This window comes from Varroa destructor, unplaced genomic scaffold (genome assembly GCF_002443255.2).
Source record: "Varroa destructor unplaced genomic scaffold, Vdes_3.0 BEIS01000007.1, whole genome shotgun sequence".
NCBI lineage: Eukaryota > Metazoa > Arthropoda > Arachnida > Mesostigmata > Varroidae > Varroa > Varroa destructor.
In genome coordinates, this window is record NW_019211460.1 from 20483192 (window position 1) to 20509697 (window position 26506).

General features: G+C 40.6%; 1 protein-coding gene and 1 long non-coding RNA gene across 16 annotated transcripts in view; one reads left to right on the forward strand and one right to left on the reverse strand.

Annotated features, from left to right (window-relative positions):
- Positions 1–12740, forward strand: part of LOC111253986 (neuroligin-4, Y-linked-like) — a 42703-nt gene extending 29963 nt beyond the window's left edge. The window contains exons 4-13 of the mRNA XM_022814342.2: positions 1899–2049; positions 2554–2725; positions 4320–4503; positions 4780–5065; positions 5358–5576; positions 6804–7008; positions 7747–8013; positions 8697–9188; positions 9445–9608; positions 9998–12740. Coding sequence (XP_022670077.1) covers positions 1899–2049; positions 2554–2725; positions 4320–4503; positions 4780–5065; positions 5358–5576; positions 6804–7008; positions 7747–8013; positions 8697–9188; positions 9445–9608; positions 9998–10202 — 2345 coding nt within the window. The 3' untranslated portion in view covers positions 10203–12740. The remainder of the gene's footprint in view (positions 1–1898; positions 2050–2553; positions 2726–4319; positions 4504–4779; positions 5066–5357; positions 5577–6803; positions 7009–7746; positions 8014–8696; positions 9189–9444; positions 9609–9997) is intronic.
- Positions 120–26488, reverse strand: LOC147754434 (uncharacterized). Of its 15 annotated transcripts, none has more exons than XR_015316577.1 (6): positions 25770–26101; positions 24468–24604; positions 14107–14346; positions 9407–9589; positions 8584–9176; positions 7581–8036 (listed from the first exon to the last, which is right to left on the reverse strand). It is a non-coding gene; the product is annotated as an uncharacterized LOC147754434 (long non-coding RNA). The 15 variants fall into 15 exon arrangements; XR_015316575.1 differs by having other exon boundaries at positions 9402–9589; XR_015316583.1 differs by lacking the exons at positions 24468–24604; positions 25770–26101 and adding an exon at positions 26108–26488 and having other exon boundaries at positions 9402–9589.
- Between the last annotated feature and the right edge of the window lie 18 nt (positions 26489–26506).

Consider the following 26506-nt stretch of genomic DNA (forward strand, 5'->3'; position numbering starts at 1 on the left):
TACATTAAATGCTCCATGGAATCTGGCTGGGTCTTAATGTATGACGCCTGAAGCAGCGTATTTATTTTGTAGTCACCACGAGACAAGGCCTGAGATCCGGCCCAGACATAAACATCCGATTGTTGTTATAACGATCAGATAATATTTATTTTAGGCCTCAAGGGATATATTCACAGGTACATACAAGCATACTATTTTGAGTTAATTTCATGGGCTAAATCAATAAACACGGCTTCTAATATATATTCGATCTAAAATATGTTTATACAGAATTTATTAACTCGATTTAGAATTGGGTACGATACTAATGTTGACTCATGCCTACTGCGTAGGACCTTTCGTTAATAGAAAATAGCTCGATATTTTTCTGCGTAAGAAGATTCATCTAGAATGATGCATGTAGATTCATTCATTACTAATTTTTGTGGCCCGTGCTAGTTCGACTTGAACATTGGAACTAGTGTCATGCTATTTGCAGACTACTGACCATCTACTGCCTGTTATTTCACTGCGTTCTCTCAATCGATCTTCCCTTTTTTCTTCTTTCAATAAATAATCTATGAAATTGTTGCCTTAGCAAGGCATAGCAGTTTGCAAGCGTTACACAGCAAATCGGCTAATGAAGATCGCCAAACACATATTCTAGCAACCTTAAGCTGACTTTTAGACACTGATAATGCAGCAACTAGAAGATATAAGCTAGAGGCTGTGTTCGAAAGTCTTTCCGGGACAATGAAGAAAATCGAGATAACCTATCAACAACACTGTGTGCTGTAAAGCAATGATCTTGCTCATTGGAATCCTTTAATCTTCAGAATCCTTGAGTCTAGTCTCTCTTGTCAAAATCTAGAATCCGAATGGTACCAGCCCAGAATTAGTCTGTGACGACTTGACAATTCAGATTTGTCGGATATGGTCATCCTGATTTACGAGCTTATTATGGGCGATAGCTTGACAAAAATTTCTATCGTGACCAGTTCGCAAATTAGCGCTCCATTTTTCTTCCTACGAAATGGTCTTCAAAGGTTTGTCTCATTCTATCAATACGCAACACAACAATGGGAATTATTAGGTGTTAGTGATAATAATATAAAACGATGGGGTTTGCGTATATGTAGATTTGATCCCATATACAGTGCTATATTATTTTTAGTGAACATTGTTACTCGAGGCACATGAAGTTGGAGTCCTCTTGGTCATAGAAATCCCTTTTTACGCAGCTCACCATTGGGGTGACATCACATACTTGGGGAGCTTCTCTAATAAGAGCCACCGCTTGTCCAAACAGCTTACGAGGGTAAAGCTGACACAACGCATATACGATGCTGGAACCTATATAACAACCAGATAAAAGAGAAAAGAAAATTTTAGTTCTTATCATTACCGCATAATCACTTAAAATTCATATTATTATTATCATATCGCTGAATATTCGTATACTCATATAGGTCAACATTAGGTAAATAAATACAGCGCGGTTCTTGGCGTCAAAATAGCTTGAAAATGGAACGATAGATCTGGTTTAGGTTAGACTTCTGTTCACAATTCATCAGCTCAACTTGCTATAGGATCTCAAACTTGTGCAGCGTACCTACTTAGCCTTAAACCTGTTATGCAATCATGGTGCAAAAAGGTCGCGACTTCTCTAAGGGCGGGTCGAACAAATAATTGGCGATTCAAATAAACGATCTTAGGGAGGTGGACAAAGAGGCTGAAGCTCTAATCCCGAAACATCGGGGCTATTTTTTTTTAAAAGAGGAATCAATCGCTTAATGAAAATAGTAAGTTACAGTTCTAAGAACTGTGTTTGTTTTTACTGATTTATTTTACCAAAACTCTTGGTTGTTAATGAAACGTGACCTGTTTCGCCTGCTTATTTATTCTGCTTTACATTATAGGCCTGTTTCAACGTGGAATTATGATGTCAGGCTCTGCGTTGAGTCCGTGGGCAATGTCACGAGATTCGGTGAAATACACCCGCCAGGTCGCCAAGGAACTAAACTGTCCCACAGACGACAATCGGGCACTAATCGAGTGCCTCAGAAATCGGTATGGTCATTATATATTAATATAATATATTTATAATTAATTTATATATTGTATTAATATATATAATGTAATTAAAAGTATTAATGATAGATATAATCATTGTTACCTGTGTTCCCTAAAAAATCATCTTTATATTAGTTTTTCCCTATTTTGATTCAATTTTCACAAAGGACAAAAATTATTGTTAGCAACAGCAGAAGCATTATCGTAATTTTATTGCATGCGTTTCCACTGCTGTTCTATGTTTTTAACGTTCTTTGTGCCACTAACCTAATGATAATAATACTCTTTAATTTGTTTATTGGCAATTCCCTACTGTAAATCTACACAGAGGGATAGATAAAAACATATCTAGTTGCATCTGACCCATTATAGTTTGCTTATCAAAGACAATATGGATATCTGTATTAGCTGTTTGCTACCTTACTTTATTTGGCACGTGCGGCTCTTATTAACTGCGGGTCGCACTAAATGGACTGCTCCATCGGCTATTTTATGTCGCAGGGCGGTAACGGATATCCTTCGTGTGAGTCTCGAGCCCCCCGAGCACCTGTCAGCCTTTGGTCCCGTTGTCGACGGCATCGTTATATCAAAGGAGCCTTCACTCCTGATGGAGGACCATGGTGCCTCCTTCTACAAAAACTACGAGATGCTCGTTGGAGTTGCAAGAGTGGAGGTGAGTGTCATGCGGGGCAAATGCCAGAACGAAGTACAATGACAGGTGATATGTGAGCGCTATGTGGGCAAAAAAAAAGACAAACGGGCTTCCGATGCATGTATTTGTACACAACGCAATTTAACTGCACATTTATTTATTCATTTATTGTATAAATGGAAGATATAGATAGACAATTTCTTTCTTAAAGGATTAATGTATAAATTTTGTCTACAGGGATATTTGCTACGCTAAGCATTTGCGGCATAGATAGGTTGCTTGCTGTGTCGCTGACGTAAGGTATTAGCCAACGTTTTCTAACATCTTTCTCTGCTCCAGGTCCTGCGTTGGCATTTGTTTTAATCCTACTGTAAAAAAAATGTGCAATCTCTCTGCACACATTTTTCTGTTTACTGTGCGTTATATATTTGTTAAGATAGCTAGCAGACGTCAAATAGATCTTTAGTTACATGAATTCCTAGCCATATTAATTGCCAAATGCGAATAGCTTACATTCCCTTGAAATTCTGCGATACGTCTGAGCGATGCATGACCTGATACGTATAATGCGTTAGCGCTAGCATTGAGAAAAAAGCGCGGTTCTGCAAACCTAAGATACATGAGACAAAATTACGGCCAGGTTGATGAAAAGATGAAAGGCTGATGGTGGTGGCTGCATTAATATCATCGTCAGGCGGATTTTCAAGGAACAAATCATTGTAGTATTGTCAAGCTGACGGCACTCGCGTACGCAACCGACATTGGTCGTTACTGAAATCACCACATGTGGGATCCCCTATACACCAATCGCAACCCCACTCATGGTTACTATTGAACGGCCACATCGATGTTCAGCATTAGCGGGCGGGCCAGTCAGTCGAACGAGCCGCACGTTAACACAGGCCGTAAGCCCTTCAGTAGCAGGCCGAACAGGCGAGCGGCCACAGTATTCTGGTCCTGTATATGTGAGATAGGTGAATGTCAACGGGATGGACGGACAAAAAGGACCGTTGCCGCTGCATAGCGCAGACGTTGCATGTTGGCTAGCCCCTTTCGATGGTGCTGCTCTTTCCATGGGGTGAATATTTGTCTATCTTTCCATGGGGTGAATATTTGTCTAGGAAATAGCGAGGACCGGCACAACGTACCGCTCTTTGGTAATGCAGAAAGGTACAGCCACAAGCTGTTTGCTCTAAACTGTCTTCGATAGGCCACATTCATGACGACTGTTGGAGATGCGCTGACGTCATCTCCTTCCTCCCCGTTCTCTGTCACGCTTTCATAGTTATTTCACCATAAGATTACTGCATTAAATAGTCACTCTTAATTTTACTTAGGCAGCCCCATCTGTCTAGCTGCCCTATCTACTTTTCATCGATATCCTCAGAGCAGTCTTGGTTGTGTTGCTGCTGCTGCTATCACTATGGTTGTTGTTACCACTTTTTGCGCGAATTTGGCGCGATAGGGTGGGATTCCAGCTTGCATTTTTTAACTGCAGCGTTCACTGAAGTCAATGTTTTTCTCTCTGTTCGTGGTCATACGCCGATACCTATTTTAATGTTATTTTAATCTTAGTTTTTTTTCTAAACGCGTTTTTTGACTTTTTCTACTTTAGGCGTACTTTTTCTTGGCGGCCGCCGAAGAGAAATACGGAATCGAGATTGACAGGCGAGACCGAGTCCTGCGAACGCTTATTCGCAATTTGTACAACTTTCATCAGCAGGAAATCTTTCTTACCGTGGTCAACGAGTATACAGACTGGACAAGGCCGTTTCAGCATCCGTTGAACGTCCTTGATGGTGTGTGAAAACTAATTTTTAAAAAATGTTCGTTTGTATTTTGCCCAATTGCTCAATGAGATGTTACGTTTCGAACCGAAGCGAATTAGCATATAACTAAATTAAATGACTTTGGACAAAATTAGCAGAGAAGGCAGCTTAAATATTTATGTTTAGAAAAAAAATTATTTTTATTAAGAAAATAACACGTCTTCTTATTGCTTAAGCCAATTTTTATACGGCTAATACATATGGTATCGAAATTTATATATGCCACATCGCTTGTTGACCCCACAGGCACCGCGGAGGCAATTGGTGATGCGTTGGTCGTAGCGCCTCTTGTGAAGGCAGCAAACCTACATGCTAAGATATCGAAGAATACGTACTTTTATGTGTTCGGTTATCAAACAGAGCATGGCGATTATCCCACCCGTATGGGCTGTATTCATGGAGAGGAGCTGGCTTATATTTTTGGGGCGCCGCTGGTCTCCCATCTGGGCCATTTTCCCAATAACTATAGCAAATCGGAGCAGGCGTATGCGGAGGCAATTATGAGCTACTGGTCCAACTTCGCTAGATATGGGTACGTATTTACCTTAACAATTTCGAGCGCCTTCAATTTCGATAGAGTAATACATTTTTTTCAAACTAAGGTTCGTTTTACGACTGCAAAGGCTATGTTGCGGAATCGTTTGTATGAGCAATTAGGCAAGAAACACCTTAAGTAGGCATCAGAATTGAATTCAGAACCACCCCCATTTATTGGCTATACGTACCGGATAATATAGCTTTAGCAAGTTTTTATTCGTCTCTGATCTATATTAACGGCCTCTATTGGTGCTTGCCAAACGTATTGTTCGATGTCGATGTCTCAGTGATCCTAGTAATTCGATGCACGAGGCAAACGCCGCTAGCGAAACGCAGCCGACGCCCACTTCTGAGCAAAGGAAAGGTCGCTTTGAGAGGACGGCATGGCCCCCATACGACCTGGCGCACCAGAAGTACATGCACCTTGGAACGAAGCCCAAGGTTAAGGATCACTATCATGCGCACAGATTGTCGTTGTGGACCCATCTTATCCCCCAGCTACACAGGTAAGTGACCAGGTACTAAATAGAAAATGGTACATATATCCTCTATATACACTTCCTTTAATTATCCATGAACTATACTCATAATGTCGCTATTAATTATGCGATTTTAATGTGACCAATTAGCTGTCCCGTCTATTACTAACCATCGAGCGATTTTTGTTTGCCTCTCCTCGTTCTTGTGTCGTATACTATGCATCGCGTATTCTTCTATTGCTGGCGACAATACACCACACTGCTAGATGTAATTACTTATTACGCTAGTCTAAGAGGGCGTACGGTACAGTAAAGCAATGTCACACGTGCTGTGGCGTATTACTCCCAGCATGGTTATGCCCATGATGGCGGTTTGTGTTAATTGAAAAGCAAAGGGACCATGCGATCGGATGGTTTTGCTTCATTTGCTACTGCTGATAATGTACAAATGGTAGCACGAAAGGGAGACTACATCTTAAAAGAAGCTTTATTTGGTGTCAGAGAAAGGCTGCCCAGCTACAGGGACGCAAACGCCCATGTCGAGCATGACTAAGGGCGACAGGTTGCATCAGGTATATCGTGGGATCTGCTTCGCAGACATATGGAAGGCTTTTAATGCGACAATGGAAATAGATGGTACGAATGACAAGGCTGCATAGTAAGACGCAGGAGCAGAAACGAAAATGGCTAGTGCCGTTCTTGCGAACAAGGAATCGTGTGACTATCCTAGAAGGAGCCGGCAGCCACTTAATGAACCAGTCATAGTGAGGCACGTAACATAAACTGTCGAACAAAACCCCTGGCTCGGGCCAGCTAGTTCGGCTGTCGCTTAGTCGCGCTGCGTGGAGCCCAGTTGCCGTTACGAGTTCCGGTTATTGTTGTTGTTGTTGTTGTTGTTGTTGCTGCGATAGAACCCGTTAGTAGCTTTAGGCGAGAGGGCGTAAAGTGTCTCTTGGCTCCATTCATCTCGGCCTATTTAAAGGGGATACATAAGCCGGTCCATATACTGTAATACTAGGCCAAGTGAGAGAACTAAAAGTAGACAAAGATTAGAACTAGCGGTCGCTGGTTGGTTATAGTCCTAGCAAGACGGCCCTAACAAATTTAAGGTCGAACTGGATGATAAATAACTAGAAAAACACTATAAAAGATACATATGCTACCAAACCGTATTCCTTGCATTATTCCGTTACAAACATCTGTCCATGTCTGGCTGGACATTTGGTTACCCAACTTGTACGTTCACGGAAGCAGACCTGGAGGCGCCGAAGTGGGCCCGCTGCATCATTTACTAGAAGACCACGACAATCCCTTGAGTTACGATGGACGTATCGTGGCGGACCAGCTTGGCGTTGAGACTCAACGTGCCGCGTCCCCATCTGCGTCTGATGTCGTATTGCAGCAACAGCAGCAGGCGGGAGGTAATATGGTCGCGCACGGCAAAACTACCGACAAAAAGGTTAGTCATTCCAAGTGCTTCAGTTTAGCCATTTACATTAGCATTGAATTGAAGGACAAATGAAACGAAGCGAGTATCTAGCTTTGAGCATAATTTTATTGAATTGAGCTAGATCATTATATTGCGATAGAACATAGAATTGTTTGAGTTATTACATTATTTATCTCGTATACCTAATTTACGAGACAACCTTTACGTGAGTGGAGCAAAGTGTCCGAGTATTAACGCAAAGCACCAGCTATTGATGTTCGTATATATTTAGTGCGGTTTTCCTTTACTATAGCAAATATGAATATATAACTTAAGTAAAACTTTAAAAAATCTTAAAAAATATATATATATATATATATGAGATATAGAGCTAACATACGTCAATAGAAGACGGAATTCTTTCTACTGCTCAACTGCTACATGCATAATGATTTCCTCTGGTTGAAAAAGACTAGGAGTCATTGCTTCAAGTTGCGCTAACACGCAAATTGTGTAAACAAAGGAACCGAAGTTATAATGACGCTCTCCTAGAGCTCAATAGTACTAGTTATAGTCTGGATATAATAAAGACAAGCACCGAATCGTCACCCTTCTTTCTTTATCTGTCCTGTTTTCGCTCGTTCCATATTTCCGGTATTTGTCCAATTTGTGGTCATGTTGTTTTCCTCATCCCACTTTTTCGATGTTCGCCTGCGGTTTCATTCATCCTATACCGACATGGTCGTTAACATCGGCCTACGTGAACAGGCCGACGAGGTTGGAGGTGCCGGAAGTCTGGGCGGTGGGGCAGTAGCAGTCTCTGGCCCCGACAATGCGAGTCCCGTAAACGGGTCGGGGGCCGCACTGCCTCCGGGCTATGATTCAATGCTCCTTCAATACGGGGGCTATTCGACCGCCCTGTCGGTCACTATTGCCGTTGGATGTTCTTTACTTATCCTCAATGTGCTCATATTTGCTGGAGTCTACTATCAGAGGGACAAAACAAAGCTCGAGGCCAGGTTGCACAATCGAAAGGCAGGTGATGTGTATTTTCCACCCTATGATACAAGATAATTTTACCTCTATTTAGTAACAGAATGACCCTTGTAACAATATTCAGTATAACGTATTACATGCACAATCAGTTTGTATGTGTATATAATTGGACTGTAAAAACCTAGAATCTCGCGAAATCACAGGTCATTAGTGTAAACGTATTTGGCAATATAAAAATTGCTTGTGTAAATTTTTGTTTTTATTAATGCGGTCGTATTGGTTGGAACTTTCATGATGAGACGATGAAAATTAGTTACAAGCAGATAAATCATAAATGTTTAAAGGTAACCATGGTAATTTTGTAAACTCTAAGCTAATAATATTCACACAATTTCTTTTCATATTCAATATATGCAGTGGCCTATAATAATTAAAATCAACACACAGGCTAAAATACCTAACAGTAATGATTTGTCACACGTAAATGGTGCACTAAAAAACAACCTAAAAATACCCTATTTACATACTAGCTAGCTGTTCGAAATTGAATATTTCGTAACAATGTATCCCTATACAAAAAAACATAATATACCATAATAGCTCCCTTACCGCGATGATTTTCCATTTCGTCTTCTGTTTTTATGCTTCGATCGGATTTTTCGCACACCTTCTCCACCCTATTAACTATCACTGGCTTCAATTGCCGCCGCGGCCTTGAACAGGCGGAGAAGAAGGACGATGCCAGGAAGTCGCAGGAGAACGCTGGCATGAGGTCCGCCGCAAGCGGGTGCAGTTTAACCTCCGCGAGCAACTGTAGCCTCACCGTCAGCCCACTTAGCAAAGAACAGCAAGAAATGCGTGCTACAGCTCAAGCTTTGCGAAACCCACCGCCCAACAGTCGTTTACCGCAGCAAATGTGCACTCCAGCTGTAGCCGATGATCAACACTATCAGCAACAACTTCCGCATCAGCAACAGTCACAGCAACAGCAGCTTCACGACTTCCACCAAGAGCAAAGCTTGCCATCTGCCATACTTCACGGTCGTCAACAGCTGCAGATAGGAGGCGATACCCATAACCATGGCCAGCAAATGCACACGGCAACTATCAATCCTCACCATACGCTTCACGTCGCCAGTGGAGGCACGAACGGCAACAGCAGTTCGATTCCTCATCATCACGTATCTGCAGTCAAACCACCCCTGCCGCCACAAGTAAGCGAAACAAATCAAATGAACTGGTACGATGGCCTATAGTGACCAGTAGGTTTATAAAGTGAGTAGCTCAAAATGTTTTATTATTATTATTATTATTATAAACGAATGTTAGGAAAATTTGTTACCGATAAAAGTTTCGTATCCTCTTTTTTTTTTTAAATTTCACGAACTATGAAATTTTGGATCGCAAAGCCGTAAAAGGCTACGTACATTACCATGTTCAGTCATCTGACAATAGGTGACGCTGTTTCAGGTGCCAAACACCCAGCAAACGGTGCTCCGCGACCCCGGCTACCAAATGGGACAGAGGACAGCTAACTCACAACCTCCCGATGTGATGGCAACGACGTTGGCCGCAGGAGTCCTTCAGCAGACACTGCCGCGACAAGCAAAGTCACCTTTTGCCAGACACTCGATGTAAGTGCTTCGAAAGGCTACGTGAACTTAACTTTAACCGAGAAAAGTTTGTCAAAGATAGATTTTGGATGGTCACCTCGTAAATATTGTTTCGCCGTAAACAATATTACGAGCGAACTAACGTTTCTTTGCGTTGATACTGATCGAATCTATCGAATCTTTTCGTCGGCCAAATTTTAAATGACAAAACTCTACTGAAGATTAACTAACTCAGATTGACTTAGTAAGCTTTTCATCCCCCAGCCTTATTTTCGCTTTCTTTGGGGGGTATATAGTTTCAAAGTGCTTAAAGTTTTGTTCGATTGGTAATTTGAGGCACGGAAAAATTACGCCGCACGGTATAAAGTTTATCTGAACTGAATGTCAACACAACCAAACTGCTCTTGCAGGGGAACTCTACCACGACTGTCACGCCCACAGTCGACGATAGACCCTCGCTATGGATCCGGGTCACCACAGCACCACATAGCCAATAGTGTAACATCTAACGTCATCTTTACGCTGCCTCAGACCAACAGCCCTAACCTTTCCAAAGCAGGACAAACGACGGAGCTCGATATTATCACCAACTTTAATCATAATGCTCAGCATTGATTGTTTTCGAATAATAGGTCGAAAAATACGAGTGCGTGTATGATGAATCATTTAGAAATGGAGCAGATATAATGGCGGCAAAAATAATCAAGGTGGATTCATAGTTGGAAAAAGAAGAGTAAACAAATGACAAGCCTTTTCCTAAGGAATTACGTTCCCAACGGTTCGATAAGAGGCACCTTAGATTCTATTTATAGAGCTGACCTGGGATTCACACACGACATCAACGAAGACGCTTAATCACTACTGAAGAAACGATAAGAGGGGGGTCGGTTGAATACGAACTCAAGTCGAGGGACTCTGATCCACGAATGGTCACACCATGATGGTTACAATAACCGGATACTTAGCTGAAAAGGGGATTTGACTTCGCTTTTGTCTCTGATGTACATTCGAATTTTCGAGCTAAGCATGAGTTAGACAAACGACAACTCGAATAAGTACATCTCGACGCTGTTTTATTATAAAACTAATAACGCAATTTTGCCGACGATGATCGATGTGGCCGCTTTCAGTTCGAAAAATCTCTACAATATACAATCCTTCGTAAAAGATATATCGTTCTAATAACTTGATACCGTATAAATTAGGAAGGCCCCACGTTATTGAAGTCTGTGTCCGACGTCTAGGTAAAGGGTATCGATCCTGGTAGCGGCTATAGGAAATCGAGGCATGACTGCCAGGCTTGGGAAAGCAGCCTTCAGGTTTTCCTACAAATGTCGAACAGGCTGAAAGCTAACACGAAATCGTTTGACCGTTCCCTTAAGTCTCTATCTGTGTATTATGAAAGAGCATGCTCGCTGTTCTGACGTGAGCCTGCTTTGTGAAGGTGATAGCTATGGGCTGTAGACGTCGCGACTCGTGAATGCTGCAAACGATGGTGCGGTCTTGAGCGAACTAGATTTCAGCGTGCATAGCTTGAATCAAAGCTACACATAGCCGGAGAGGAGATTTTATCTGTTTTTATCTATAAGGCTTTCACACGAACAAATGCGTACGAACTCAATTCACCCAGCGTCAATTTGTTCACGAATCCGCGAATAGTAAAACCAAACGAGACATTGCGACATTAATGAACATTGATGCGTTAGGGTAATTTAAGCCACGCTATACATAATGCCATCAGCACAATAAGTACGACAAAAGCACGAAGAAGATATAAATAAAGGCAACGAATAGGGGAAAAAGTTTCGAAGGATGGTAAACGTAAAGATAAATATAGAATAGTATCTATTTTGTGACAACGATAGGAAAGTGATTTTTTTAATGATGCACAAGAACAGCGTTTTTTTGTGGAGGGGATTCGATTTTTTATTTTGAGGAATCGAAAAAAGTGGAAGTTATAATATGACCGTAAGTTAGCTGCTTGGCCTGAAACACAGTTGACAGCTTAAGAGTCGCTTTCTTTAGAAAATGGTTATCGATTGCGAAATTCCCACTGACCACGTGGGAAAAACCTCTATTTGAATTGCTGCGATCAAATTGCTGCTTTATATTGTCAGTATATTATTTGAAGATGAGCTGAATTGAGATCAGATAAGGAGGACGGGTTTTTTGCGACAACAACAACAGCTGCAGCAACAAGATCAACAATACTAATAACAACACCAAGCGCAGTTAAACGCAAGACGGCGACGTTGAAAAACTAGCTACGATGTTCTTCTTATGAGTACATAAGCACAACGACGGAGCTCTCTCTCCTTCCTATGCCCTCGTGAACGCTGAGAAAATTTGGGGTCGTCATGGGAGGATCATAGTGCACTACTATATGTTCTTATTATTAGTTATATATAGAAGGACAGAAGGAGGCAGTATATACATCTGTGTATATTGTAAATTACGACAGCTGAATTACGAATGAAACGAGTTAAGGAAAACAACCGCAACGAATATTTAGGCAAAAACCACCTTACATTGTCCAGAGTATGTTGAGTTGGCCTTTGATGTCATGTTCAGACTTGGTTCTAATCCTTTCTTCCTTTTAACCAAATAGACCGTGACTAATTAAAGACATACAAAATCAAGCGATACTTTCTTTTAAGTTTTCTATTTTGACGTCCTTATATTTGTCACTGTGTATCTATCGTATCCAGAATTTTAGATGATAGCTCCATTAGAAGCGTTCTTAATGTGTTGGTGAGTTTCTCAAGTTGAGTTTACCTTTTAAAATCTTTACGGCCCGCCCTATAAAAGCCTCTAAAGAATAGAGAAAACGCTCAATAGTTTATTAGAGAAATGTATAAAAAAAAAAACAGTGAAAATGAGACGAGTCAAATTGGCCGTCCTAATTATCCGAACAATTCGATACGGAAAAATCGATCTCCAAAGAGGAAGTTAGCATCAAAAGTGATATAGGTTTACGATATAGGTTCCCCGGCAAAGTGGTCCATTGGCAAAATTCCGACAAGGGCTACCTAAAGCACGGCCAACGATGCGGCATGCGTGAAAAGGCAAAGTGTAAATATATGTTGATTATCTGTAAATAATGACAATTAATGAAGAGAAAGTCAAAATGATGGATCGCATTTTTTAAGACATATATAAGGATGTTTTCATTTATAATGTAGTAGGTAAGAATGAAAAGTTTCAAGGTAGATAATAACGTGCATGAAGGCTGTGCGTAAATTAGCAATATCCGGACTTGCTTTCTTAGGTTAGTTTAAACTTTTCCTAGATAATGACTGGATCGACGCTGTCGAAATCGGCTAACCAAGTTCGAATATATATATGTACATACAGCTAATTTTTTCACCATTTACTACTACTATTTAACTTAGGCACACTATGGACTGAGCACGCAGCACAGTTCTATATACTTTACGAGGCTATCGTATCGTCACGTGCCGATTTGATTCGACGAAGATAACTCTGGACAAATAAAGTTATTTTTTTTTTAATTAACAATTAACTCTAATAAGAAACAAAACACTATAAATTCAGTAATATTGTATAATTAAACGGTTCCTTATAATCGGTCCGGAACTTGCTATAATTCTTTTTCAAAGAAATTATCTTTTTTTAACCCATTAACATAGGTGTAACAGCATATTTGGAGATGTGAGACCAGCCATACTTTGTCTTGTCTCCACTATGACAAACCATATGTACCTGTGGTCATATCTTATTAAGGCCACTCTAAAAAACTGTGAACAAGCACACCAGCTCAAGCGCACACCAAATCCAATGAGGTAAGTTTAGACCAGAACGCGCGACACGATATTAGATCGTTTCGTCAGATCACTTTGGACTGTGGACACATCGTAGTACGCTGTTACGACTGAGACCAGGTATGGGCTAACAAGCCCGCCCAGGTTTTATCTTAGCGGAGGCTTTCGTCCGGGCATAAGAACTTTCCGTTCTCTCATCGCCCTGCCTTGGGTTGTCCCAGTTGTTCGGATCAGGCTTGCCTTTCTGCCTCCCTTTTGCTTTTGCATTCCCGCAAACGCGTTCTCTGGCGATCTCCTAGCAATAATGCTAGTGGCGGTAGCACTCCCGAATTCGTCCAGCCTAGATCTAGGACCGGCACGAAACCGCCCATGTCTATTCGATCTCCTAGTTGCCTAGGCTTTCCTTGTCTAGCCTCTCCTAATAACCCAGGGCTTTCAACTAGACGTCGCGAGCCTCTGTTCGCGAGATCCTTTGTTCCCCAAGACCCGACACAACAACCAGTGAGCCTCGAAGCTCTAGCGAGCTAGCTAGCCAGTTCATCCAGATTGGCTGGATTTCATTAGGTTCTCCAGCGTCTTTTTACTTGTCTTCGTGTTTTCGCTGATGAACAGTCAACAGCTCTGTATCCGCTATACACATGGCTGTCCCAGGCCACAAATTTACCCTTAACTGTTCTTGTTCCATATAGCGGTTTTACAGTCTGAAAAAAACTATGCCGGGAAGCGGTCCAACCTACTTTGCACGAGCATTGCCGAGTCATGCTTGACTCATATCTGCCCCAAGATCTGAGTTCCGGTAGCCGTGATAACCGCCTCTGTGTGCCAGAATAAGGCCACATTACCGATCTGTTGTTGACTTTCCTTGTTGGGGGATGTTTGTATTTTTACACATTCATTACACACTCATATGATGCCATTGAAGACAGACCCGGTCACAGTTAAGGCCGAGGAAAGCGCCATTTAGCAGTAAAGGCGAGCTGCAACAGAGATACGCGAGGATCTTGTTAAATGTCATATATCGCAAGCTATGCCTACCTGTAGGTCTTTTGCGAAAAATAATGTGCTATGAACTACATTGGTATATAGTTCGTTGCCGACAATTTTGAAGATGAGCCTTACCCACACACACACACACACCCACTACATATGAACCTACTCTTTTGATATATACTGGTGAGTGTCAGTACTTCTCCATCTTGTAAATTATTGATAGAAGGAAATATGCAGTACCTTATATGCATAAACACCAACTGATTGTCGGTGACATTACAAAGCGATGCTTTTGCACTATGGTAAGACTGCTCGGACTAAAGGCAGACTTCGTTGTGCTTGAGGGCCAGTTGGCTATGGGATGAACATGTGCAATGGGGATACATGTAAACTGTGTCGGATGCACACTCAAATTCATATTTTAATCAACATGTAGGAATAAATTCAACATCGTAATATTAGTTTAACTCAGGCTCTCTTTTGGTTGCGAGAGACTTATTTGCCGTATTAGTAATCGTATGGCCCTCTGGTGCTAACAAGCCCACCGATTTAAGATGTGAATGTCATAGTGCTTTTGTCCTATATTGACTTTTTCAACACTTTATTAATAATGTTGGTTTTCTCAAATGCCATCTTATATACCGTATGACTGTAAGTCGCCATTGCAACATGGATTGTGTATGGCAGCAGCATTTGGACGTATGAGAAGCTGGAGTTTTTTTTTTTGGTGAGGATTACCATTTTTGTTTGTACTAACAGCACGATAATGCGTTCGCAACAGTTACGTTCACAAACACTTAAATAGCAGAAAGAGACTGTATTAAGGTGTGCATTTGTTGCTTATTTGAGAACGAATGTAGTTTAGTGTTCTTATCGATTGAAATGACAACAAATATTTTCCTAATACGTGGAATCAGCGGCCATGAAGCCTCGAACATGATGCGATCCAGTTTCTGATTCAGGAAGTACGTATCATCCTAGAGATATTTCATTGCTTTCAGTTAGTCCTAGAGTTTGTGTGTGGATTGCTGCATCGCTCCTATCGCCGATTGAAGGCAGATGCAGACTTGAAACACAAGAGATGAAAATCTTTTCTTCGATCTGTGCTTGATGTCATTCAAGAACCGGTGTTGCCCTAGCATTTTAACACCTCTACCACACATTTATTACATCAACCAATGCAGTATCTTATCACTAAGACCGTACTCTGCATTTTTTTAAATAGTCCGGCGCCGTTCGCAGGACGGAGATGATATATTCTAGATTTCATCTACTCTTTTCTCTATTTCGAAATTGTGCAAATTTGCATACTCCACTCTTGAAGTATCTGCTATGAAACTTTTACGTTAACAGTTTCTGGTGACATAATCATAAATTTAATACGTATATATATACATACACACTTGCATTTCGTGCCAGATCACACGATGCGTTCAAATCAGGTTTTGCACCATCCCCGTAGTAAGTTAATAGTTTGAGTTTTTAGCTGGCTCACATTCTGATTGGTTGATTTACGATAAATTATAAAAGTGGCTTTTTATTGGCTTCCAAATTGAGAACGTTCCTAAATTTTTCCTCACAACCTTTGGCCTGCTATAATCAAAAAACGATATTGTGAAACACAGACTTCCTAGTTCGGCCTGGTGTCCAGCTCGCGAGTGACTATCAACTAGCACTGTCAGCTTACAAGAATATTTTTCCCCCCACTTGCTTGCTTACCCAGACATGTTTCTTTTATTTGGTTAAGCGACTTCGCATTTATTGACCTTGCAAGGACCCTTCACACCCGTACCGTCCACAGGCGGCACAAAACGAACAAATATCATACATTAGCTAATCAGGATCATCATTAGTAAAAGCTTTTAAATAGGTACTGAAGGTAGCCTATTTAATTATGTTTAAATGTTCAGCGCACGCGCGTGCCCCGGCGAAAATTAAAGTATGAGAACACCTAAATTTTTCGATAAACTTTCGCGGAGCGCAGCTGGTATAATTACTTCTTTTATTATTTTTTTTTTACGAGAAAATTGTCATGACGAACAGCATCGTGCCGTATCCGAAATTCAAGGTATAATTGGCTATTGTACGATTTTTCTACCATGGACAAACCCCTACCATGATTATAAACTTTTTTTTGTTTAACATCGACAGTCCATGTTGCTTTCACTTTTCATGAGGCATCTAAAACATTTGAAGATGTCTTTAATAAAGCAAATCAAAGATTTTAATGGACTTTAGGTTTAGAGAAATCAAATGTCTCAAAAAAATATACCTAGGTTTTTACTGTCGAAATATTCTGTCGTTTTAGACAAGAAAATGTCAACGGCGAATTGGGTCGCTCGAATAGGTTCCTACGGCTACGTTTTTCGTGAGTTTGCATTTACTAATATTGTGGACCATCAAAGCAATGTTTTGAAAACAACACGCTCTTGCTTTGAAGCCCGACTCGACGAGGTGTCAGTTATATTAAACAAACGTGACCGTGAAAGGAACAAAAAATTGTAGACATATATGTCTTAATTTAGATGAAGTCTTAGAAACAAGGCATAAGAAAAGTCGTCTAAACGTTGTACCTTGTATATATACAAGGTATATTAAAAAAATATGTACACTCCAATTTAATTGGACCCTCTTTTTTGACACTACAGTGACTGGTGTCATTATTTTAATTGACTGCAAAAATCGGCTTTAGTACGCATTTGAAAAGACATCAGTGACAATAGTGTATTTTATTTTCAACAGCGCTAAGCATTATGACGTAGAAGCGTATCTTCATGATAATGTTTCAAATAGATACGTTGGATGAAAAGGTCCCATTGAACACTCCCATCGTTCCCCAGGGGAACCTGACATCAAGGGACTTTTTTGCGGGGCCTATCTAAAAGATTAAGTTTACGCCAGAGAGGCAAGAATACTAAAAAATCTAAAAGCGGCAATTGAATGACTTGTGAATCAATAACACACTGTTAGCAGCAGTATCTTAATCATATTGAACGCCCATTAAAGTTATGCATTTGGCGTACTTTACCGTATATATATATGTAATGCACATATTTCTGAGATATGAAGAACTTATTCTATGGAGCCTTTTGCTTCCTTTTTTAAATTAGAGTATTGTACGCAAGCACTTTAACACTTCTGTTTCATCAGCTATTAGGCTTCCTGCTATTTATAACACTTGCACAGCATCCTTAGCAAGAGTGGTTGTGATGTCTCGGTGCGTATCCATGATTTCTATTCGCACATAGCCGATATCTACACGAAATCAACTCCTACCCCGCTCTACCCAGAACACTTTAAGACTGTTCAATCTTAACGTACACACATTGCTGGTAGAAGAAGGCAAAGCGGAAGAAGAGTGAAGATTACAGCGTGAAAAAGCTATCAGACAGCCCACTCGGCTGTAACACTTTTAGTGTAGGTTTTATGGACTTAAGGTCGTGCTGTAGCTACAGATGAGGCGATAGGCTACTAAGGGACTGGCATAGACAGAGCAAGATACATGCCGGGCCTGTTGCATCCCCCGAGGGAGTCATCGAATCCAAATGTCGCTGGACCTAATCACAGGCGTCGCTTCGCCAACTGAAAGTACTAGGGAACTTCCAAAGAGGAGTGTATCTAAGCAGAGCGGATCCACTATGGAACAAATGGCGTAGCTTGTAAACGGGGACTCGGCGAACAGTTCTCGAGAAAAACAACCCACAAGCCTATTTTTCCATTGGCCCCCCATATCTGACCGGGGAACGTCCTTAGCTCTATGTCGGCAGGCCACCGCATGCGCTGCTAAATAGGTTGTACGTGTAGTTGTTTGATACTGCCCATGACCTCTCGGTAGAAAGGTTTTTGTACAATAGCAGCGTTAGAATGAGTAAGGGTAACTTCTGTTGGATAAAAATGTTTAAAGGGAATTTTTTGTAGGGATTTTGTAACATCGTCCCCTTTTTCTGAATTTATTTCGAAATAAAAAAACTGAACACGCTGTAAACCAATACGAAATCTTTGCTCTGAATTGACCTAACGATCATTTAAGGGGTTGCCGAATTTTAGTAATATTTCAATGTGCACTCTTGTTACCTCTATATCTGGTTAGCGCACGTACCTTATTTACCCAGTTTAAGGTAGTTGCAATAAAACCGGAATAAGGCAGGCACGCTAAATCTAAAAGGGTAAGGACATAAATAAATTCTAAAAAGCCCATTTGCGCTAGATCCGTAATGTGTGAGACGTCGCCAGAGTGAAGTTCGGCCAGAAAAATGTTTATCTGATCAACACGCTATCAGTTTTTATTATGTCAATCTGTTGATATGTTATTACGTTGATTTGGCTCGCAGCATACAGTAGTTAAATACAAATAGACGGATTAGCAAAACTAGCTCGTAAGTTTTTTTGCAAGCGTCGTGTCGTTGCTGTCAGAGAAGTGATATATTGGTCGATCGTCATACAACTACACTAAAGCCGTGAAACAGATGCAGTCGATTGACTCGTTTGAGGCACGCATTATGCTACGTGCCCGAATTTCTCTTCAGAGAAGCTGTTCATTTCAAAAGACTTCCGATAATTTGACGAGCCATGGACTATACTGAATAGTGCGCTTCTATCATGGCGGATTCTCTGTTCAGCTAGACCCGACGGCTACATCTCTTAGTTAGTTCGATACGAAACAGTCCGTTACAAGGACATTGTCAATCCAGCCCTTCCAAGGACAGGAGCAAAGATCGAGGCCGAAAGTGTATTGAAGTCATTCTAGTGACAGAAGTTCGAATCGAGGCTTGTTCCTATTTTTTTTTTTTTTTTTTTTTACTTGTTACTGAACTAATCGAGACCAAGGCTGCTTTTGTAGCGACACATCTGAGCGGAATATGAATGAAGAATGTAAATTATTTAGTATCTACTGTTCGTATCGTATGTTATTGTGTCGAAAGTTGTTGCCTTACTAATTTCACAGTATCTCCAATCCCTTTAAAAATTTCACTAATAATACTCTAGCATTCACAGCGTCCTAATGCTAATTCCTAATCCTTGAAGGTAGTAACGTCAAATATCAAAAGCCCTTTTTATTGCAAATGCTACAGATGCTTGTAACAGCGTCAAGCACACACCCAGTAACAAATTAGGTCCGTCAGGCATCGGGTTCGTTTACCTTACTCTGATCGCACCAAAGTATCTATTATACTAGCCAATGGACAAGCTGCCTCATTTTGTACATACATTGGCCTTTTGGCTATATGTGAAAAAAGTTACGTTCAAAAACGATAGTCACATTCATCTCTGGTGGCAGGTGGAGACCATTATGTATATGATAAATATAAATAGCTGATAAATAGTCGAACGTTATTGCTTGCTTTGTTCTTGTCGAATAGCTTATCAATGATTGAATGCTACGAGTAAACTCCAGCGGTAGCGGTTCCATTCACTCGATCCGATATAAGCGTGCGGCTAGCAAACTATTTGCGGAACGTCTAAGTTGGGCTGCGCGTCAAGCAATTTTTAAAGAGACATAGTGTATTTTCACTTTCAAGCGATCTTGAGTGAAGATTGTTCTCGGAAACAAGCTTTAATTAAGCTAGTTACGGAAGCTCCTACTTCTTTACGGTTTTTGTTTACTGAGGCTCTCTCGCAGATTGGTGGAACGTCAAAGACGTTTGACTCAATCTGTAATTAACGACGCACGGGCAAACTCAATCTATCTTAAGGTAGCATGTTCCTTTTCTAAGGTCAACATTGACTTTCGCTGTAAATTTGGTAGTTAGGATTTTCAATGCTACAAGTAGATGTTGGCGTCTAGTATTGTTGCACCGTACGCATTAGATCGAGCTCGATAGCATTGAGATCTTGTTTACGAAGGAGCGAATAACAGAACCGCTAAGAAAAATGTTCTATTCTTTGCCAATATTCGTAATCTTCATTACTTTATCAAAGACTTCGAAGAAAATTTGGCTACGGGAGATGGGTCGCATTATTCCGGTTCAGGTCGCTAGAGCTCAGTCACTCGTACACGGTAGTAAAACTAGCTGCTCAATCGAAGAGTATGGTAGCCCATTTACTTGCCAAGGAAATACTTCATATGAGGTATTAATTTTGTTCGTGGGACCGTTTTTGTTTACAGCTAGTCTGCTGACGATGACGAACTATACCAATTATTGATGCCCTAGATGAATACTGCGCTACTATCTATGCATATTTATATACCGAACCCGCAATTGATTTAAATTTGTATCAGGATACGCGAGCAAGTAACTTTACAAGGGCAAACAGATAGAATAGAACTTCTAGCTATTTGCCTACTTATGTTTCGTTTAATTGTATTGCTATGTAAAAAAGTATTGATTAAATTGCTAAGCACGTTTGCTGATAGATTAGATCATAAGTATAGCGTAAACTGAATTTACTTAGGTATATATCTAGTGTTGTTCCTTGATTTGAGTCCCATCGATGAAATATGCTACACGACAGACGTGATTAGACAGACAGATGTATCTAGCATCGCTAACCCTGTAACCGACAGCGAAACTCAGTCACCCCTTTACACTCAATGCATCCACGACAATCTGCCGTTTATCTATTGTGCTCTTCTATTACTGACACTTCTAGCAACGAAAAAAAAGGTACACTTACATATATATATATATATATATGTATGTATATATAGATTTTGGTACAAGCCCACGAGAAATAGACTATTTTACTACAATCCTCCCAGCGCGAAATATGTAAACGAATATCTTTTAATGGAAGGCTTCTTTTATGTCCCTTAGCTGGATCTATTTGTCAGAATCAAATACTAGCTAACTCAAAAGTATCTCTGTAAATTACCCGCGTACGACTTCGCTGCGCGATGGCGGTGTCGTTTGCTAAGAGTAAAGTCCTAGTACCGTGATTTACTAACGTTTGTCTTCATGCTAATGATAGTCGCTTTCTTACACGGAAAACTTTTGATGACACTTTATATTACATTACATAATATTGTAGTAAATTTCCTTCAAGTCTATTCACGAGAGAACTAATTGACGCACAGGGGCAATGATGAGCGGTGGATATAATACCTGCTTTGAAGATCCACTGGATCGTCCACTAATCAAATAGATCGTGTTTAAATTATCCTAAGTTATTCATGACAATAGTCGGGTAACGCGTAAAGCCAACGACTATTATAATGAACCCTCAGAGGTATTTAGTGCTGACAACTTTTTTTTTGCATATCTTCTTCCTCTTGGATTTGTCCCGTTACTACGAAATAGCAGATCGAAACACACAGCTATGTTTCGCGACTGTGTAACTAGAATTTGTATATATATGGTAATGACGGGTACTTGTGTTATTGACCTAACACAAAAGTAGCAAAGCTGGCCTGATTCTGCATCCATTCTCTAAAACAAAATATTCATGTTACTAAGCATGCATTGATTCCCTACATACTTCCGTCCGTTTATGCGTCTACGATCATCAGCAGCACATCAGGAGTCACTCTTTGAAAAATGTCACCTCAGACATACACTGAACTTAGCATACTTCGAAAACTGTTCCCGTGTCGGCTTAGAGAATAACGTTTTTGGATGCTGAAGATGTAGATACCTTGTGGTCTAGGTTTGAACCCGTGCATAAGGATAGTTCGTTCCATGCTGGGGGTCAGCACGCCCCCGATTTTGATGGGCCCAGCTGAACGCTTAACGCTTAACGTTAAAAGTAGAAACATAGAGAAACAGGTTACTGCTTAAGACGTATCCGGATGTTATGCCAGTAACCAATTTTTAGTGCAAAACGCTTCTTATTTGAGGATATCGGATATGTCACTATTGAACAATCTGATATTCAGAAAAGCCTTAAAGCTTAGAGACATCTGCAAAATGCCCGCACTAAATACTCATTGCGTGCTTTCTCAAGCACTGTCTGATCTGTCATGCCAACCTATTCACGGTCCTTAAGGGTGCAATCTAACCTTTTCACAGAAGACCTTTGGTAGAACTGGTTCTAACTACCTAAACAGACCTATCAAAAACTTTTGCTAGAAGCGGTTAGTTAAGACAAAGGTGGCACGCTTTTGCGGACGTTAGGAGAACATGTAGGAGAGGTAATTTTATCAGCCGTAAAAAAGGCGTTGCGTAAAAAAGCAATACAGCCGGCTTATTCTAATTAGATATGATACCATGAGCTTTTGCGCTCCCAGATTAAGCCGGCTACGTGCGCCCGTCTACTATAGCGAGATCTTTGACTGAAAGCAAAGGTCCCGAATCTTTCAATCAAGTTTCTCTAAACACATCAATAACGCGGCTGAGTAATTTAATAACTTGAAACTTTTATTCGAACGCCCTAAATGTAGGCGCCAAAATACGCGACGAAATGGCTAGCTAAAAATTCACATTATTTCAACAAACACTCACTGGCTTTCTCTTTATCCGTAACCGCCGGTCCGACCTTTTCCGTTACGTGGGGGGAAAATTTCCACCGTGTATTCCGGTCAAATATCACAATCGTAAAAAGAACATTTGAAATTGACAGGTTCGTAAATGGCACCACATATGATCTGCTTTATGCTAAAAGATGTTGTTCATTCAATTTACTATTCTAGAAACTAGCAAAAACTTGTTTCGGGAAATAGCTTGTAGTGACTTTTGTGTTACCAGCCCAAATATAATATACTGAACCAAAGCCATCCTTGTTTTTGGGCGCTTTCCCGCGCTGACGAAATGCGTAAAAAAATCAGATAGCTATTTGGATTTATTTGAAACAATGAACATTACAACTCGTCGTTGTCTTGAAGCTCAAAATTAATAGATTTACATTATAGCCTAATATGGCAATTTTGGATCCTTGTGACTGTTCGGTTGGTAGTCTCGCACTGAACGCCTGCAACCTCCCTGTATTTTTTTTTTTTTTTTTTGGTACGTGACAGTGATCTCCAATGAACCATTCGATTTCTGTCCAGCATCTAGATGCAGCTACTATTTTAGTTAGCACCTGGCAATGTTCCAAATACCTACGTCTTGATTATCGGCGTCGAACGTAAACACTTCTATGGTCCTTTGATAGCTGCTGCTGCCAGCCGGAATTTAAAGACGGTTTTATGATGCTTGGCCCGTTCGATTATGTAGTTGATTAAGTATCAGTTCTCGTCCACTGTCTGCATCGTGTGGTTATAAGGCTATACACATTCCCACATAGTTGAACCCCAACAATAGAGGGCTAGATCCACCGGCGCGTATAAAACCCCGGGTTTCTATGGCAGCACAACTGAAAATTGATTTGAACGAACGCATCATACCTGTTCCTTTTTTCTTTCATTCATCACACTGATTTAATAATAACATGAATTTAGATCACTTCAACGTACACTGTGTAGAAAAGCGCCACATTCATAATCCTTTTGCTTGTTTCCAATAGCTCGTTATCCATCTAGTAACGTCAACGGATTTGTTGATTGTTCTCGTTTGTAAAAGTCATGTTTCCGTGAAAAGTTTTAGGTAGTTCTTTGCTCAAGCTTTTACGCAGACCAAGCCTCTAAAGAGTTCTCAAATGTATTTTATTCCATTCACAGTCGGTCGTGAGTATAGAAATACGGTGGCACAATGGCGCAGTTTTTGATTAAATTGAAAAATGTCTAATTTTTGTGGAAATGGAGATGACGAAAAAATAGAGGAAGAACAGTCTAATTCGGACGCCCAAATTTAGCCAGAGATATATCGCTTTCTTGATCTGTTTTGTATCGACTAAGTATTTTATGTGCTGACTTTTAGTTACTTTGCTACTCGGACTAATTACGGACTTTATCTAGAAGCACCCTTGAGTTCAAACCTAAATGTTACTTCGCTGAATGACTTCTTCGCTATGTGACGATAGTTTCTCGTTTTGCATAGTCAGAAACATTAGTTTCTCTGCCAAATATTGCGTCTCTGTCAGGGCATAACAGGTCAGCATTATCATTCGTTTTTCCAGTCCGATTTACGGCATTTGCGTTTAATACAATCTTTCAAGTGAAACCGACTAAGTAGATTAGTCAATAAACGCATATATATATATATATATCTATATATATAGAAGGGTCTTTCAGTGATAATTTTATCTTTGGCTTTATGATTTTATGCTATCGTACTCCTTTTGACAGAACGCCTACCTCATAGGGCTTTGTTGCGTCGCAAGTTTAGCGAGACTGATTAACTGTTCCTGCTACAGTTCGCGGCTTTCCTGTGATCGCAGCGACGCCTTTGTATCGCGTAAACCGAAATAACTGACATAACGCCGTCACACAACCTGGTGACCCCAGGCAAAACGCGAAAAATAGACAGAATCATCTGTTAATTCTCCCTAAGCACCTACTTATCCGCGTCGTAGCATTGATCACGAATGGCACGTCGAGCGCAAGTCAAACGTACTAGTACAGATGTGAGTGTATGCAGATAGTCGAAAGATGGCCAAAGCTATGGTCCGCATGTGTGATCGAATGCCATCGACCCACAGCCAACTTATTTTATTAAAATTCTGTTACTAATTGAACGAGGATCTATACGAGGACATTCTAGGCGAGTCAATTATAACTAGGATGCGATATTGTGCGCTAGCAAAACTAGACAAGAATTAGGATACGCTTTCGGCCGTCGACGAACACAAGGTCTCGACCTGCTTCACTAAACGCTTTCGTAGCTTTTACGCGTAGACCAACAGCGATAGCTCAAGGGTTCCAGATGATCATGGACACCATCATAATAGAAATGCGAATAATTGACAAAACCTATAACAAAATTATTATGCAGGTCGTGTGAACTGCGTCAACGTAAACGCTTTCATTATACTATTTTTTAGTAGAAAGATTTCTATATGGCAAATGGTATTTCTACATTTGGTTAAGAGTAGTTGTCCGCTTTCGAATGATGTACGCATCTCGCCAACAGACACTTGGGGGCAAACATTATATGTGTACAAGCAGCCGGCGGCTAACGTATAATGAAAGCAGGCTAAATAAAGGGTCGGTTGCTTTTTTTCTGTTTCGGCAATGTGATACAGCGTTGATTATTGACTGATATTGAGGTGAAGAAAAATATCTGGCGTTACCACTGCATCGCCTTAGAGAACTTTTCTAATGTCACCAAATGTATAAAAAAGGGTTAAACATAGACTCTTATAATACCGTATGATATGCTAATCTTCAATCCTTTCGATTAAATAGATCATTCTGTAATCTCAAAATCACGAAAGTATATTCAGAATGATGTCGCTCCTCATCAAATTGCCTTATCCGACCTTACTTCTTATTAGATTATTCCCATTTTAAATATTCCTTCCTAAAATCATCCAACTTCCAAGTGAAAAATTGCAGCTTGAACGTTACGGAATAGGCAAAAATTTTAATTTTTCAAAAATGTTCTTTACGTCCTTAGTTCGCGCTGCTAAAAAATAAGCTGTAGTGAATAGAACCCACCTAAACAATCGAAGTGTGGCGATATTTCCGGGCATCTTTTAGGTTAACCCACCAGCTACAGCGAACAGCAAATTACCGTGGGTCCTTTCTTCTCCAGTGGTCATTCAACCGTATGGACCGTTTGTCTAGCAGAAATGGGCTTTTGCTGACATGCCCTTTGCAACAATATTTGAGTCGGCGAGCGTGCGTCGCCCGAACTCGTCGTCGTCACATAGATATGCCACGGTCTTGGGCACATTATATTAAAGAACGGGGTGCCAGTGTGAAACTCTCATGAAAGCAGAAACAGTAAACGAACGAACCTTGCTCCTATAATATTGTATATATGTATTACTTACTGATGAAAGCCGACTACAAGTGAGTTATATGACAAGCAGACTGCCCTCGACGTCCGCCGGCGACACTCCTCCACCAAAACAACCAGATCTTCTTTGGTAGACCGTACAGGAGATAATACGGAGAATGTTGGTGGGTGGGTGGGTCATTTTTGCATGTGGACGACTGCAATGAGTATTCTTGCCACTACCTCTCTAACGAGTAGGTAATGCTCGCATTGTAATGGCTACATATTTCGCACTTGACGCTCAAGCGCTGCTTTTCATAATGTACGATATTTATCTACTGTATGTACGATGGGTAAAAGATGTCCCTAGGACATATAGCCTGCCCCTTCGCATAGAAAGCATACCACCAATGCAGACCATTTGCGTTTCTTTATGGAAACGGCAGCAGCGATA